This window comes from Symsagittifera roscoffensis, chromosome 7, assembly GCF_963678635.1.
Source record: "Symsagittifera roscoffensis chromosome 7, txSymRosc1.1, whole genome shotgun sequence".
Classification (NCBI taxonomy): domain Eukaryota; kingdom Metazoa; phylum Xenacoelomorpha; order Acoela; family Convolutidae; genus Symsagittifera; species Symsagittifera roscoffensis.
The window spans coordinates 54200532-54218992 of record NC_087068.1 but is presented as its reverse complement, the minus strand read 5'-3'; the positions used below and the strand labels follow the sequence as shown (position 1 = coordinate 54218992).

The 18461-nt window shown below is 34.5% G+C and overlaps 1 protein-coding gene across 4 annotated transcripts in view; it reads left to right on the top strand.

Moving 5' to 3' along the window:
- Positions 1-10523, top strand: part of LOC134852133 (regulator of G-protein signaling 7-like) — a 47648-nt gene extending 37125 nt beyond the window's left edge. The window contains exons 14-16 of one of the 4 annotated variants that reach the window (XM_063868425.1): positions 522-611; positions 2916-3091; positions 9031-10523. In XM_063868425.1, the coding sequence (XP_063724495.1) occupies positions 522-611; positions 2916-3086 (261 nt within the window). In that variant the 3' untranslated portion in view covers positions 3087-3091; positions 9031-10523. Of the gene's footprint in view, positions 1-521; positions 612-725; positions 901-2915; positions 3092-9030 lie in introns of those variants that run through there. The other 3 variants (XM_063868426.1, XM_063868427.1, XM_063868428.1) reach the window with 3 other exon arrangements.
- Positions 10524-18461: the final 7938 nt, after the last annotated feature.

Here is an 18461-nt window from a genome sequence, read left to right as displayed (position 1 = left end):
GGGGTCGAATCCCTGATGGGGGATGAGACTGTCCCCCCAAATTCGCTACTGGGCACCACAACTTATCTGATGTATATTGAAATAAGTAGAACAAACCGCTAGAAGAAACGCATAATAGTGGAAAACATAAGGATATTACCCTTAAATGTATATCGCCCTGATCGATGAATATTGACCTTCAATAAAACATATGGCTCTTTGATTATTCGCGGATTGGCTTTTGATTCTGTCCAAGTTCAGTTCAAATTCATTTGCTTAAAAGAAGGCGTGTGACGCTCACCTCAATTAAGAAATTGGAAACGGCGCAAAAAAAAACATTTTCCAGCTGAAAAAAAAAACGTTTGTCTTAGTTTTCTCTAATTAGGTTAGTTTTCTGAAAAAGTTCGAAAATGAACCTTAAACATGATGTTTTCAAAGTAGGCTATGTTTTAATAAATGCTTTTCTGAACTAGGACTACCCTCAATTTATTTATGCATTAATGCATTCTTTGTTTGAGTAATTATGTTTGATTTTGTTTCAGGACCATATCTATAAACTAATGCGAAGTGACAGCTACCCGAGGTTCATCAAATCAGAGCAATACAGAGAGCTAATAGCCGCCAAGCGAAAGGTAATTCAAGTTCATGCTAATGAGTTGAAAGAATGATTTATTATGAACAAATAACTGCATCAAAAATGTAGAACTGTTTGACAAATGAACAATTTTGGTTTTGTCTGGTTACAGAAATGAGACAACGAGTAAGGCTGAATTGTTTTGAAGTTGTATAGATTGTACTTTTGTTTTCGTACTCTTACTATTAACTCTGCTCTTGCATCCCTCGATTGCAGAATTTAGTTCTTTTCAAAAGTTTACTTTATTTTTGAGGACCAACTGTCAAAACATGCAATAGTTCAGGAGTTTGAAAATATCTTGAGTATTTTTTCAACCTGAGAAAGTTTCAAAGAGTTGCTAAGTATCAGCACGGATCAAAAAGGCAATAAAAAGAAATTGAAAACCAGGATTGCCAAGATTACCTGGTTATTTCCCATTATTGCCCCCATCCCAAGAAAAAAAATATATAATCCCATACACTGATATTTCTATTATTGGGAGGGGGGCTAAAAGTTACGGGGGGCTATACTGAGAATGACCCAAAATCCGAACGTTACTATTATATCTAACACAAGCCGAAATTGTTGGATGTTTTGACTTGGCCTTTTTTAGTTCTTCGGATTTGTTGTTTCGTTGAAATAATGTAAGAATGCAAAGAACTTCACAATGTGTCGTTGTCGTCTAGAAGAACAACTTAAACATTGGTGTTCATTCGGGCGTCATTTTCTGTTCTATCAACGTTTGTCTCAATTAGCACACTAAAGACATAGTTTGAGTTTGCCTTTGGCGTTGCTTAATATGGAAAAAGAGTTGGAAAAGTTCTGAGCCAAACGACGGAACGGGGTTTGCAATTTTTTAAACTTAGATGATCAGCTGTTTACCAAGAACATTGAAGTTTCATCTAGCGTGTTCGTTAGGCAGCTGAAGTAGCTATCGCGAGATGGTTGGCACATGTGCTAGTTGCCGCACCGCTGATGATTGTTTTACTTTCATCAAGTGAAATAATTAGAAGTGCAAAAATTAGAGGCACAACTAATTTCTGACAGTGAATCTATTACTTTATTAGAACAAGACCAACAAGTAAGTTCAACGTTCAAGAGCGCTTTGGGTACAAACCTGAAACTGTACTCCTTTTGTGTTGCGGTTCGTTCTAGGCTTTGTGTTTAGGGTTAGGGAATCATCACCACTCCTCGCACTAAATGTAATTGACAGGAGGTTTTTTAAGCTTATAAGACATTTAAAAATGATCATAAGAATAAGGGTACTTGTACTTGTGCTAGTATTTTATTGAGGCCCTAAGTTGGCTCGAAGCATATTTGACTTAGGGTTGGTTTTTCACAGGCAGCTTGGAGTTTGATTTATTATGATTCGACTAAGTTTTTTTCGCGCATTAATTTGGAAAATTACGGAAGCAGAGAGATCATTTAATGTCAGCTTTAGCTTTGAGAAAGGAAGAAAGAAAATTTATTTCTCCATAATCGTATAAGTACAGATATTACAGTAATTTTAAAACATTACGTCAGAAAGCTCAAACTAGTTCTACAAAATACCAGATTAGAGGGAATAAATACAGTTTGAGAATATTAAAAAACGGTTTGATTTCGAGAAGTCTTTTAGGAACCAGACCGGAGCGTGTCTCCTAAACCAGGACACAAGCGAAGGGCTATGACTCATCAATTTGTTGCGTTGACTTTGTCGAAAAAATGACAACCGTCTGACAAACAGAAAACAAGTTACTTTAAATAAATTATTAGATATCAGTTATAAGCTAACGTTAGGTAAACACATCAAATCTGGATCCTCAACTTCACTTTTTTTAACAAAAATTGAAGCCTATGAATCATCAGAAAGGTTATTTTATATCCTTAAGAAATCGACAAACTAATAACTTGGTTCTTTAAGTAGTGTTCAAATGTGCCCACTGGTTTAGCTGTAGAAAAGTGTTTTCTTATTTTTAGTGATTTGTGAAATAATTTCCCCTATTGTGAAATAATTTATTGATTATATAGTATGTACGGTAGAACTTCATCGGTCGTTTCGCCAGCAAGTTAATTTAAACGATTTGGAATTATATTTCTAAACAATTCAAAGGGACTTTGGCTAGCTTCTATGTATTGACGGTATCATTCGTTTTTCGGCTTCTTGGCAATTCGGCTCCATGAAATGTTACCTGTAACGTGCACCCGTTATGGGTTAGATGATGAGGTTAGGTTCTTTTTAGTATTTATTAACAAACAACTGGTACATTTAAATAGCAAATAGTAATAACTAGGACTTTTAATTACCATCTAGTAATAACTAGTATCTATCTGTACTAAACAGGCTAACTCCTCCTCCGCCTCTACTTCGGGCGGGGGAATGACTGGAAACCTCATCACGAGGTCCAGTAAGTGGCAAGTTGCCAGAAAACACATGGAGGTAACGTATGGCGGGAAACGTTCTGCTGCAGCTGCTGCTTCTGATGCTGGCACTTCTAGCAGACCGGGCAATTAGCCGAAGTGAGTCTTATTCATTTCCTGAAGGAATGAAGGTGTTTTTTGTTTCATATCGTCTTTTTCATCTCGGTTTTTTACGTCTTTTTCATTGTCTTTTTATTGAGGGTTTTATTGATTGCGTCCAAGAACGTCGACCCTATAATTTTAAGATGTGTTGTGTTGTTGAAATCAACTCAAGTTATAATAACCACTTTCTGTAGTAGGCGTGTCAGAGAAATAGTTGCTACATAGATACTTGCTCATTGGCAGTAAAAACGGGATGTATTGATTTAGCGTTGGAAATTTTCTTTTTTCGGCTAAGTCGTCATTCTATTTGTAACTAATTAAAAATCAAAATTCTATCTACATTTCATTTCATCAAAGTGACATTTGATACATGAACTTGCAACTGAAACGTTCGCGCCATAAAATGATTTCAGCCAAAGGCTCAGTTGAAAATTACGTATGCGTTCCTGTGGTTCCCAAGAATAATTTCTGATGAAAATTTTTGAATGCGTTTTCTGCTTTAAATTCGGTATGCTAAGTGCACATACAGCCACCATTGGATACGCTGAATTATCGACGACACTGGATTTACTTATGAAGTTGCCTAAAATTAAAAGCAAATTGATTAGTTTAATTATTAATGCGACAGCCTGGAGTTAGATGAACAATTTTACACCAGCAGCTAACATTTCTGCATCATCATAAGCTAATTTTTGACTGCAATGGTTTTCGAAAACTCCAATTGAGGAAGATTTGTATAATTAACGGACCCAAAATTCGTTAGAATAAATAATTGATTAGTTTTGCCATCGAAGCATTCATTCTAGGACAATTTAATCAATCCTTGGTGCATAAAAATTAGAATAAAAACTATATAATATGATCTGTTCGTGCCGCTTTTTTGTATGCAGGCAAGTGAGGGGGATTGTTTGGCTCGTGCTATTCTAAGGGCAAGGGTGGGTTTATGTAGTTTGCTACGAAACTAAAGGATTTTTAAAATTAATGATTATCAAGACGAGAAGAAGAGGACACGTTTATTGATGTCGAGCTTGGTCGATGAATATGCCAAGATTTCAGAATCTTAATTGCCCACTTGGTCTGGCTAGTCAAAATCATTAGTAATTCACGCATATCAAATATTTTAGATAATAATTTTACCACGTTTATGTTAAAATCAACATAGATATGACTGCAGAAGTTGATGAGCATCAAGATTGTTGAGAGTTAAACCAGCTTAATTGGACAGTCGAGAAAAGACCCATTTTTCTACGCTCATCGAAAAATTTTCAAGTTAATTATGTTGTCAAGAAAGAACTTAAAATCTATTTTACCACATTTTGAACAACGATTTTTCGAGCGCGTCATTTTGACTAGGGTTTATTGGTTTCCTCTGATCGCCCAGTTGACGTTATCGTACTAAATGAGTGTAAAATTTATCATCATCTGTGAGTGATCAACCCATGTTTTATGTTCTGTCAGGTGTTTGTCCAGTGGTGTGTTGTGTGATTTACGGGTGTGATTTGTCACAAAATTAGGACACGTGATCGTTTTCATTTTTTGTCATCGAAAGTCAGTCTTTTTTGGTCCCGCTTGTTTATTTGTTTTCATGTTTTGACTTTTGCAAAGAGTATCTAAACCCTCATTTTCAACACGGAGCTCAAATGTGGGATGGGATCAAAATAAAAACAGCATGAAAAACTGTTCTATTCTTACCGCAGAAAAATGCCATCTTTACGCCCCCTAACTCAAATTTTTGTATCCCAAAAAAACATTGGGTGATCTGCGTTTTTCAATTTACCAAGTGTCAATGAACAAGGTCAAGACACTTATTTAAGTCTTGTGTATTTTTAGGATTTTTGTATTCAATTTGTTCACGCCCAAGTTTGATATTTGCGGTTTCTTACTGATATAATTGAATTGATATCGTTTGATATCGATAATAGTTCAATTGAAATTCGTTTCTTGAGAGGAAGACAATTTACGCTCTCAAATACCAAAAGTGCAAATCACCTGAAAAAGATGATTCATTTTATGTTGAGAAAATGGATTTAAATTTGATCTTTTGTCATTTTTGATCTCTATTCAAGTAGAATTCAAATTCATTTGCTAAAAGGAAGGCTAACTACGTTCTTCAATATTGTGCAAACTAGTGCAAATGGCGCAAAAAATGTTAATGGCGTCTAGTTTTGTAACTGATTTTTCGCGGTTTGAGTTTTGATCTCTATTTCAGCATAATTCAAAATAGTGCTCTCCAATATCGAAAGTGCAAATGGTGCGAAAAAAACTTGAATGACTAAGTTTTATAATTGAATTTCAAAGTGAGTTTTTATGATTTGATTTTGATCTCTATAAAATTTCAATTCCATTTCGTTTGTCAAAAGGAGGGCGAACTATGCTTTTCAATATTCAAAGTGCAATTAGCGCAAATGTTTTTCACCTTTGAAAGTGGATGGAAATTTGATTTTTTTTGCGATATGACGTATTGTCTCTATTTCAGTTCAATTCAAATTCGTTTGCTGAAAGGAAACGATTTGTTTTTGAATATCAAAAGTGCAAATAGCGCAAAAAATATGATTGACTTTAAATTGAGAAAATGGATTCAAATTTCATCTTTTGTGATTTTTGATCACTATACAAGTGCAATTCAAGTTTTGCTAAAAGAATATACTTTTCAATATTAAAAATGCAAAAGACGCGAAAAAATGCGAATGAAATGAAGTTTCGAAAGTGGATTTATTTTTCAGGTTCTTTGGTGAAAAGAAAAATAACCTTTTTTTTATTTTTCAAGTTTCAGTTTGATTTGAAATTTTACTCTCAATTGACAATTTTAGAAATTATTCAGAAAATTGTACAGAAAGTCAGTTCAGGTGTTTAGTTTTAAGAGTGATCCGTGGAAAAAACCCGTATTGATGATTGTTTCTCAAATTGACTTCGTTTTTATTAAAATAAGCGATTTCATATGATTCTTGAAATTCAAAAAGATTTTGGGTGTTGGGTGATCTAATATTATATAAATTTTGTAAGTTATCAATTCTTAATTGAATCTTTGATTTCAAAAAGTTTGTTTTTATGAGTCGATGAACGTATTTTAGACTCTTATATAGGTCGCAATGATTTTAGTTTACTTTTTCGCGGGTTGACTTTTGTTTTCTTTTCAAGTTCAATTTGTTTTCTTTGATAAAATGAAGACAAGCTCCCCTATCGAACTGAGAAAGTTAAAAAGTCATGAAAAACGTGATCGACCTCTAGTTTTCAGCAAAATGAAAAGTTACCTATTGATCCAGTTTTCTCAAACTGGGTTAATTTTTTTGAAAAAGTGTCAACCATCAATTGTTCTTGAAATTCAAAGAGCTGTTAGGGCATTTATTTTTTCTTTGAAATTCGAAAGTTGCAATGTTTTGTCAAAACAGGTCAGTTTTTTCTGTTTAATTGCGTTCACTGACTCTTTTTTTGAACTGTCTGTTGGCAATATTTTGTTTTCCAGGGTTCATTAACACTGTTCCAACTGGAAGGGTTTTTATTGATTGACTTCAAAATTTTTTCAAACAAATCAGGAAGTTTGGTGCTCTCTGAGAAGAAGGAGGCACTGATAACCAATTTGTTCATTGTCTCCTGTAAATGAGTTAAAACAGAAAAGCACAAGTCCCCTTCCTTCTTTCTTTCCTTGGGGCCACTCCTGAAAAGAGATTGACTGCTGCTGCTGCTGCTGTCTGTCACTTGATCGAGTTTGTTCACACTCCCATTTGATTGAGCTCTAATTACATTCTGTAGTTCTATCTCTCTCTCTCCCTCGAGAGCCCGAGGACGAATTAGATAGAGTTCCTCTAGATAGAATCGAGTTCCTAGGAATCAAGTAGACGTCTTTTGTTTGCGGGGTTAGGACGCATTAGCAGTTTGGGGCAGTGAACCAATTGCGAAAGGCGATGCCCTAGACATCAATTTTTTCAACTGATAACTTTTTCAAGTCGAACTAAGCTGAAGGTTAACACAAAAATTATTACAAAATAGAAAGATGTGTATATGATACCATACGGAATTGTTGTTTGATTTGGAGTTTACTGATTTTCTGTTTGGAATATTTGACAATTAAGAAATATTCTAGAGCCTGTTTGCAATGACAGAACTAGGGAGTTGAATTTGTTTAATTTCAGCCAAATATCTCAGTGAAGTTTTCTCTAAAACTGGGATATTGAATGCGCTGTGGTATTTGCAAGTGGTTTGTATTTTATTTGAAATCACTTATAATTTGCAGTGGCGTGGGCTGTAAAAAAGTTGCGTGGGCGAAGTGTGGATCTGGTGGACTTTTCTCAGAGAGGTGGGGGGAAGGGGGGGGGGGTGAGAGCACATTTTGTTGAAAATCCATAAAAAGGTTATTTTAGCGGTTCAAAAACAAATTTGATGTGCTAAAATTGTTATGAAGTGTTCAGCGGAAAAGGTTCAGAAACCCAGCCGGCCATTTAAAAGTTATAGATAAAAATTGTGCACGCCGCTGATAAACACCGACCGCCAATGTGAAATCGGATGAACTAGCCAATGTATAAACGATCTGAAAATGAGCATAGTATATAAACCTATCGAAAGTTTTGACTCTTGTGCTGAAACATTCTTTTTTGTCGAATTTGGTTTGTTATCTTGATTATGAAATAACTTCTCTGTATTTTCGGCTTGTTTATATGGTAGCTGGCTTATTTGTCACATCAAATCACCTCAAGTAAAACGTCAAGTCACAAGTACAAAGATCATTCATGAACAAAACTACACTCATGGAAAATTAATTATAGAAGCTGAATATTATAAAGCCTTCTTGCTCGATGATAAATGAGATATTGGAAAGAGCGCAGATTGAGATTAGTATGACTGAAAGTGCAAAAATGATAGTTCAATCGTTCGGTCAACTTGCAGCTTAGATCCGACTGGTTTTAGTTTAACGAATTCTAGTTGACCGCGTTTGATAGTGGTTACGTAGCAGTATTTAGACAACTGCGTGTTCCAACTCGTCGGTAAGCAGACCAATGCTGTATTAACCAATCAGAATCGAGACAAGGAAGTAATTAATAATTTTTTATTTCTGAAGTTTGCTTTCTCATCTCGATTCTGATTGGTTAATACAGTATTTGTCTGCTTACTGACGAGCATGAATACGCGGTTGTCTAAATACAGACCGCACTCCTTTGATAGTATACTAGAACAAAAACTGTTGCTTGATCAAATATATATAGTTATACATCTTTTTTGTAAAGCTATCTTAACTAATTTATAAAAATGCTTTAACCGGACTTTATCGACGTTTTTTGGGACAAGATTGTTATAAACGCACAAGCACTGATCATTTCACTGTTCATCTCATGTTTGATGTTACGTTTGTACAGGGGCGGATCGAGAGAGTAATCGGAGGGCGGGGGGTTCAAATTTTAAGAAAAAAATGTAATTTATTAAAATTGGAGACATTTAGGGTAAAGGGGGGACAAGTCACCCAAATCCGCCCCTTGCTGTGTGCGTGTTGAAGTGCTTTGTTGTATCATCTTTTTTATCTTTGTTTTTGGAGCTCTCTTGTTTTTCTTGAAATCAAACGATTTTTGAGGATTTAGTTCTTACAGGAGATTAAATGCCTTAAAAGGCGTCTTTCAAAAAAAGTGAAGATAAAATATTGATTGAAAAAACGGAGCAAAGATATGGATTAATTTTATCCTTTTTGCAAATTTGAAACGTTTCTTTGAACATGATTAAAGTGTCGATGAGTTTCTACCAGTAAAAAAGAAAGAGTTGTTTTCTAGCCTCAAGCCGTCTTATAATTTACTTTAAAAAAATTTGAAGTTAACCTTTGAGATGTTCTCTTATTTTTGCTTAAAAAACAAGAAATTAATCATTTGGATGGGCAATTTGTTGCATAAAGCATGCTCTTAAAGTGGTGTTGAAGATATTTTGGGAGGTTGATGTTTGAGTGTTTGTGATTTTAGACAAGATCCCTGATGCCTATACGATTAAGTACTTCGACGAGTCCTACTAACACTTCATAGACACTTCTCTACTGCAACAACTCTGTCTTGACCCCTGGCCTTGGTGGTAACCTTTGACCCCTCATTTCTGCGACCTCTTCTAATTACTTCATCCTTCAATCCCCATGTGTTGACATCAACATCCAACTGAACCGGAAAATCAAAAATGTCTTCATGCTTTCAAAGTGGTGAACAAGAAGAAAAATCAGATGGATAGTATTGGTTCACAAGCAAACAAATCATCAAGTATTTATAATTGAGAAATTATATGAAAAGTGGTGCAAATAGTTAAATTAAAATTACACGCTCATTAACTCGCAGTTGAATCATAAAGGCACTCAGCTGAAAAACTGTATACGTATCCGATTGGGCCATTTGAAATTAATTTCAATATCCCCCCCCCCGCAAAAAAGTATGAAACATGACAAAGAACTCTGCTTGGCTATAAACCCTAGTAATATGTCATCTTAAATTCTGTTACATATATGATAACATAAAATTGATTTAATCTGCTTGTTGATTAATGGTTTTATGGCCATTAAATCAGAAGCTGACGTTCTTCTGACATGATTTGAACTCCAAAAATGGCACTAATCAGGTCTTTTTGGTTTTTATACTTTTTAAATTAGACTGTAGTTTTCTGAATACAATTTTGTGATGACTTTTCGATCTCGATCATTTCTTTCAGCCAATCAGGTTGCTTTATTGCCAAGAATTGAAGGTATTCATGCTATCTTGGTGATGTAACCGAAAAGACCCCTACATTAAAATTAATTTAGTAATTTGGGTTATATTTGCTGCAAATTCTACTTAACCTATTCTGCTTGCAGTGTAGTGTGGTACCTACCTTGAAACTCTGTTAATTTAAAAAACTATTAATAAATTGTAAATAGTTTTCTATCTGTGATCAGGAAGCTTTTTAGAATTAATCATTTGGTGCAAAACTTTACTTAATTTTATTAGAGTAGACAACAAGCTTGGACTGGGAAACGGAGTTGACAAAAATCAAGGAAATCAAGTTAAGGATAGCGTTTAGTCATCACTGACAAACATAGACTAGGTTTTATTAAGAATTTCAATACACTTTGGCAGCTCTGCAATTATCAGAAAAAATCATCTTCTGTGAATTTTGCTTTTAGGCTGAAAATGGTTTGATGAGATTCTAAACAGTTTTCCCAGACTCAACTTGTGAAGTACTATTAAAGTTATATCGTCATCTAGTTTTCTAAGAATTAAAGTACGTCATTTTATTCATCCTTCAAATGCTATAATCACCTCTCACTTCAAGTCTATTAAGAGTCGATGAACGTAGTTCAGACTCTTATACAGGTCGTGATGGTTTTTTTGTGTTTTATCAAGCTCAAATTTATTTTTCGCGGTCTGAATTTCTTTTCAAAATCAGTTTTAAAAGGAAAGCGAACTCCACTATCTAACAGCAAAATAGTGAAGGTCACGAAAAACATGATCGACTTCTTATTTCGAAAACTGAATTAATTTATCAAATTTCCCAGCGAAATAGAAATTTTATCTATCGCTCCAGTTTTATCAAATTGAGTTAATTTCATCAAAAAACTGCCAATCATTAATTGTTATAGAAATTCAAAGAGCTTTAAATTAATCTAATTTTTCTTTGAAATTCGAAAGTCGGAATTTTTCAAAAAAACAAGTCAGTATTAAATTTTGTTTAATTGCGTTTCTTGACTCTTTTCCAACTGCCTGTTGGCAATGTTTTTTATTCCTTTGCTGATGAGGGAGACACGAACCATCACTATCCTCGAAATAATTTGTAAATAGTTTTAATTTAATGCAATAGTAAATTGGTCTTGACCTGGTTAAATCGGTCAGCCTGATTTTGTATCACTTTTAACCTTTTTCGACCGATAATTTGACCCTATTGACTTCACTGTAGGTTGTCGGAACTTTCGTTCGTATTCGTGCAGTAAATCTATTTACTTATTTTCTTTCCCTCTTTCATTCAGTCACATGTGATTTAGAAACTGAATTTGGTTTTGACGCTTTGAGTCTCAATGAATCGAGTCGAATCTGAATTAAATATGATTTGTAAGTCTTTGTGCAAAATTTAACAAAGCATGGTCCTATTTTTAAATTAGAATATTTGATCCTTAGCTTGTTTTCACTCAGCGTTATGAGAAGAAAAGTTTCAATTTAGGTAGTATGGGTTTCTGGGTTGAAATCGAGTCATTGTTCTAATAAAGTTAAAGATATTTTGCAGTTTGTTAAATCATAATGATAAAGATGATAGTTCTTTTTTTCGGTCTGATTAAATTTTAGTTACCAAAGAGAAAAGTGTTTATCAATAAAATGTTTTCCTATTTAAACAGCAGCCTTATGATTTCTATAATCTACTTCCTTTGTGATCGAGAGTGTATTAGATCATAAGCTCATATCTCGTTTTTTCCCTTTCAAGGTCCCTTTTAAGTCAATGCATTTAAGATAAAATGAACCCTTGCGCTCTTTATGGGTATTTAATGGGCGAAAATTAAACCCTATACTAGACGTTTGTAGCTTCTCATTCGTTTCAAATATGGGCATCTGGCTTTAAGTGGTGACATAACACACATAAACGCAAGTGTCCATTCCTCTCATCACTTGTTCAACTGTCTGTTGGCGATGTTAAGTATTTCTAGCGGAACAATAAAACAAACCTATTGATGCAGTTTTCTCAAATTGGGCTATTCAAACAAAAAAATCATGTTCTTGAAAACGCTGGTTTTTTCTTGAAAATATTAGTTTCTTGAAAGCAGAAGTGGATTTTTTTTTTTGGGGGGGGGGGGGGGGGACTGTCCCCCTTAGTACTATTTTGAGATAATTTTTGGCTGGCTGACCTTTCTTAAAATTTTCTAAAGGAGCTTTTGGCTCCAATATATACTAATTTTAAAGGGGAGCTCGCGCCAAAAAAAAACGCGCTTTTTAATCAAAATTTTCCAAAAAACGCCTATAAACGCCTTTTTGCTGTTTTTTTTTAAACCAGTTGCCTGCGTTGAAGATTTGGTCGCAATAAGGTCATTAAATGGATTTGTGAGAGCTGAGAAAAATCATGATCAATTTTTTTTTGAAGTTCTCCCCTCGAGAAAATCCTAGATCTGCGTCTGCTTCAAAGAAATCTTTTATTTCTTTAAAACGCAAAAGAAATTTAGGTAAAGTTGAAATTTGTTACAGATTAACACGTCTCAATTTTTTTTTGTTATTTGAGACAAGTCTATTCTTTTTGTTGTCTGAAACAAGACTGCTCGTATCAGGGCAAAGCCCTGAATGTTGCGACTGCCTTTTAAGGTCTATGGAGCAGTAATAGCATGAAAAAATTTGAAGAAAAAAAATAATTTTTTTTGTGACAATCAACCCCCACACGCCCATATAAAGTACAAAAAGATAGATTTCGCTCCTTCTAAGACGGATTATATTTCCGCTTACGCGTTAATAGTTCGAAGTAAATCACGCGTTAATTGTCCCAAAATGGCAATCTTTAAACCCCCATAACTCTACAAAAAATGATCACAGGTGAATATCTTTTCAAATTTAAGCTCAGGACAACAATACCTTCTGAATGATTATAACAAGCCATATTTGACGGAATTTTTTGATATCATTCAGAAGGTATTGTTGTCAAAATTTGTCTGAAAAAAACCACCCCGAGCACAAATATTTCGTTACGAAAGTCGGAACAATAATTCACTACGTATTCCAATATAAGACGGTTGCAATGGTATTGGGCCTGTAGACGCATATAATATAGAAAGCAGAGCTTCTTTCACAGCGTTTTGAAGAGAATGGGCTATATATACTAATTTGAATTACCAGCAGCACTGGTGGCTTTATGTTTTATGTCAGAAAATATGATAATCAAAGCCTCAGATGTCTAATTTTCAATGTGCGACACTTAGATTGGGGAAGCATTCAGGGTTGTGCTATGCTTTTGTTCAAATCATGAGTTAGTTTTTTCTTGGAGTGATTTGTTCTGATTTTTACGCATGCTCAGGTAAGTTGTATCTTGTCTTCTGAATGCACTAATTTCAGAAAAAATATATTGCTTATTGTGGCTGAAGATGCCTAATGAGAACTCTGTAAAATATTAAATTAATCGAAAAGTTGTTATGGTTTATAAGAACCTAGAATGTAGAATTGTTAACTGTCGAGACACCCCGCAACAAAAATTGACTCTTCATAAACCCCATCTCCCTGGAATTTTGATCCCCTTTAATTTTTTTCGGGGGGATGGGGTCTGAATGAACCCACTGGATTTGTTATGCCAGAAAAGTTATAACGTTTTTTTACAGCAAATTTTGAGAGCTGCAAAACCTTAAACTGTCCTTTCAACGTAAAAAAATTGTAGTTTTGCTCGATTTAGTCATAATATTCATCAGAATTGATTCAAAGTTGCGGGACCACCCTGTTACTTTTGAAAATCCGCGAAAAAAACGTGTTTTTGTTCACTAAGAGTTCGACCCCCAACCCGGTAGTTTTCGAGCTCCGCGAATTACATTCAGCAAAGTATGAGCGTTCAAAAGAAAACTGCGGTTGCACATTGACTGGAATTAACGAATCTTTTTTTGGTAAAAGAGCTTCAGGTGAGCATGGATAGCTTTTCGCTGGTGCAAAATATTTCAATCTCGTGCTCAAAACTTTTGACTAATTACATTTTTCTTAGTTTTCAGGTTACTTTTGTAAAAAAAAATCAATTGTAGAATTTTTGCGCCTCGTCAAAGCTAATATTTTACCGGCGAAAAGCAAAAAACCGTTATCGATTTCTAGTTTCGAAGTTGAATTTTAATTTCAATATTTCCCAGCGCCCAAAAAACGCGCTTTTTAATCAAAATTTTCCATAAAACGCCTATAAACGCCTTTTTTGGCTGTTTTTTTTAAACAAGTTGCCTGCGTTGAAGAAGATTTGGTCGAAATAAGGTCATTAAACGGATTTGTGAGAGCTGAGAAAAATCTTGATCAAATTTTTTTTTGAAATTCCACCCTCGAGAAAGTCCTAGATCTGCGTCTGCTTGAAAAAAATCTTCTATTTCTTTAAAACGCAAAAGAAATTTAGTTAAAGTTGAATTTTGTTTCAGATTAACACGTCTCAAGTTTTGTTTTGTGATTTGAAACAAGTCTATATTCTTTTTGTTATCTGAAACAAGACTGCTCGTATCAGGGCAAAGCCCTGAATGTTCGGACTGCCTTTTAAGGTCTATGGACCAGTAATAGCATGAAAAATTTAAAGTAAAAAAAATAATTTGAGAAAATCTACCCTCACACGCCCATATAAAAGTACAAAAAGAGAGATTTCGCTCCTTCTAAGACGGATTAAATCTCCGCTTACGCGTTAATAGCGCGAATCATATCACGAAGTTTTCATATTTAAGCTCAGGACAGCAATACCTTCTGAATGATTATTACAAGCCATATTTGACGGAATTTTTTTGATATCATTCAGAAAGTATTGTCAAAATTTGCGTTCATCGACTCTTTCCGAATTGTCTGTTGGCAATGTTTTTTAATTGGTTGTTTTTATTATTGAAGAATCAGGCAGCATCTAGAAAGAAATCAGCAGATTGTCTGACTGATTTTCTCGGAAATTGTTCCCTAAGAATTGTAGAGGACTTTTTTCATACAATTTTTTGTAATCAGTGTGCGCGTTTATCTCCTGAAATCGTAAAAGTTTCGGAGTTTGTACAATTGGGGCTATTTGGTCAAGTAAGGCTATGTATAAAGGTCAGAGTAAGGGGGTTCGATCCCACGCACGGTGTTTCTTTGTGTTTTTGACTGAATTCGGGTTCCTTGTGAGGTGCCTTTAGCAAGCAGTTCAGCTTGATTGAGTGACCATAATTTGGACGTTGTTTTTTAAAATCAAAATTCGAATGCTTAACATCGAAACTTATTGCTTTGTATGGAACAAAGTTCCCCAGAACAACGTCAAGAAAATATAATACGACAATATTAGCCTAAATAGGTTTAAAATCTTCCAAAGAATAATTTGAAGGGATTGGCTATTGGAATAGATTTGTAATCCTCTGCTAAAAGTGTGGTCTGAAAAGCGGAAGCGTTCAAACTAACCAGTTTTTCCCGACACAAATAAAATTTTACTCCTGAGATTGTATATTTTTTCGGATCTGAATCGGGATGGGAAGGGTTTTAATATGAAATATCACGCGACTTACATGAAGTTAATTTATGCTACCTGATTTTGCGTGGAAAAGATATGGTTAACTCCACACCTGAATAGTTGGAACAATAAGGGTCGTGAACAAGAATGAAGATCTAAGGGAAAACAGAATTTATGAATATTCATAAAGTTTTCAAATTTTCACGGCGTCTTATGAGCGGTTTATAAATGTTTCAGCGATAGATACATTTTTCGGAAAAAATTTTCTATAAAATTTTTCTAGTTTTGGATTGCAACGAATAAAATTCCTCTGCTACTTGGTTGCGCGGCCAAAAATTTTAACGAGGATAGCCAGTTGCTGTGTATAGATGACAGATTGTTCTGACCCCATTTTCATTGTAAAAAGAAGTTTTAAACAAATAAAAATAGATTTCTATTCACCCTTGCAATAAGCAAGGGTGTTGCAACCGGGTACAAGACTTTTTTCCTGTAAGTAACTTTGTTCTCAGGATGGCTGATCTTGCTGGGCATTTATAAATCCTTACTTTACTTTCTTTAATATGACTGCAGTTTAAACGCCCGTTCCATTCGAAATTTGTTTTTTTTTTAATGGTGGTTGTAAAATTACTAACTCCGATTTAAGTGTAACTTCTGTTTTTCTTTTGTTTTAATTTTTTTTTGTTTATTCGGTCTAGTTTTTTGTTTTTAAGGTTTTGGCTTAAACTATATCAGCTTTGTGGCGTCTTATTGCGTCGTTTGATGAGCTAAAATTTCTTGTTTGTATGTTTCCAAGCGGAGGAGGTACAAAACTGTTTTGAGTTTTAATATGAAAAAATGTTATAAGGCCACAAAGCCGACATATATATTTTGTGTTTATATCATATAAATGACCGCATAGATGCTCTGTGTATAACAGCTATTTTCAGCATCTCTTGGCTAAATTTGAGCAAGAATTGAAAAAATATGAACATCAGATGTTCTCGACACACGAGAGACGTTTTTGAATGTTACGGAATCCGAATCACGGCTAATCGGGCTTGATTTGATAGCAGACTTGACCTTCTTACGCGCTTTCCTTAGGGTAGTAAAAATTAGTCGGGAAAAAAGCCACCCTTCGATATTTAATTCCAGCCACGTCCGCTCATTGGCTGAACAAAAACAGATTTGCGGGTGCATAAAAGGCAATTTTTGGTCTTAGCTACGTCAGAGATTATTTGAACTTTGATTCATGATGACGTACGTTATTTTTCTGGTTGCAGAAAGGAATGTATTTTAGGTTGATCAATTGTTTAATAAATATCTAAGATATTTGGTTTTGCAGGTGATCTTAATTTAACTGTCTCTGACGCAAAACGTTTTGTTGATCTGACAATAATTTATTTATCAAAATAATTGAATTGTTCGGACGAGTTAGATAAGTTTCGAGCTTGGGAAATAAACGGAAGCTACAAAATATTTTAAAAAGGAATGGACTACTCGACTTGTTCGATTAGATCGAGATTGCAAATGCGTAGGCGTTACTACACGAGAAATGATGGCAGGTGAGTCATTCAAATTGCCAACAAAAGGGGGGCTATTTTCATGCTCTCTGGACCGAACGCGCAAAAATTCTCGTTCAATCATTGCCCGTTAAATTGTCAGTTTTTCATGCGCAAAAACATCTCATTTAATCAGTGCCTCTACAGCGGGACAAAACTGACTGATTATATTGCTTATTTTCTTCGAATTATTGTACAATGAATTCTGATTGGCTGTCAAACTTTTCGAGAATTGGGTCCTTTGCGCTTGAGGGGTTCCCAACAAGAAGTGGTACCGCTACAATTCACAGCAAGAAAAGTATACAGCTTGCAACATTTAAATAAAAGCAAGAACTCTAAAAAGCAAGAATTTTAAACGCGGTATTGGAAAGTAGCGAATGTTTGTTCCGCTGCAAGTACATTCTGTACGAGGAAAATTGTGGGCGTCGCTCAGTGTTTGCCATTTTTTGGAAGTTTTTTCATCGCAATTAAAGTGCTTTTCTGAAAGTTTCCGTAGCCGATTTTTGCTAGTTATCTATTGCGAATGCTTGTATAACGACTTAAGTATTTGATCAGTCTCTGGTTGGGAATTGGTTTTGAAAATTAATTGTTTGCTGCTCATGCGTGTAGACTTTTTTGTCTATGACGTATGTCACTCAAATCTATGAATATCGACTAGTTTTTCAATGTGTTAGTACGCTTGAGGTTGAGCTAGCGCTATCCAATTAGAATTTAGGCTTTTTATTCGGATTAGAAGCTGTTCGACAAAATCAGTTGAATTTTGTTAAACAAATCTTATGCTATTTCATTGATCCTATGCTACTAATTACAGGTGAATGATACATCTGGAGTTCTTGAGATTGTTTGTAAAATTATAGATACTCGATATTCTTTTTTTTGCTGATTATTTTTCGGCTTCATGGATGTTGACGTAAGCTGTAGTGGTTTTGCTTACGAATTGTTTATGCCACTTTGCACACACTATAAACAGCACTTATGGATACTATGTAAGAGGTACATGCAGTTTTCTCCGATGAGATTTTTTTGCCGAAATTTTTTGATTGTATTTCAGCGTATTGTGTGGCGTCTTTAATTTCGTCGGCTTGCATTTTGTTGTCTTTAATATTTTATTTTCTTAACCTTTTGTTTCTATTACTAAGATTGATAAGACGCTGATAATAAGTTTATGAACGCTTAAAGTCAAGCCCACCTGGACTCTCTTTAAAAAATATTTAAAAAGTTTTAACATGAAAAACGTAATTTTTGCGAAAGTTTTTTCCACTTAACATTGTTTCTCTTTTCAATTTTAATCCTTTTCCTTTTTTTTATCGTTTGGAATCCCCTTTGATACTCCTTGAGCTCATGCCATTTTAAACTTAAACTTGTTGTATCGCGTTCAACTTAATAGTTGATAGTCCATTTATATGAAAAATTTCTAAGTTAAATTTTTTGTATTAGTTCATCATAAGCAGAAAAACGTCAGTTTTGTAAAAAAAAAGTTATCGTCTAAATAAATTACGTTTTTTTAAGTATCGCCTAATTTGCTGGTCCAGCTAAGTAAAGCACGGTAAAGTATGCACAATATAGTTAACTAACAAGAGCATACTTTACCACTTAGAGCTTTCTATTTACAATAGAGCAGTTATATGCCCACTAAAGCATAATTGTAGGTAGTTGTATTTTGCCTCTAAACCATCTTTTCCAGTGTCCATCAACTAATTTGCTTAAATATACAGATTGCAGATCTGTTGGCTTCTGGAGTT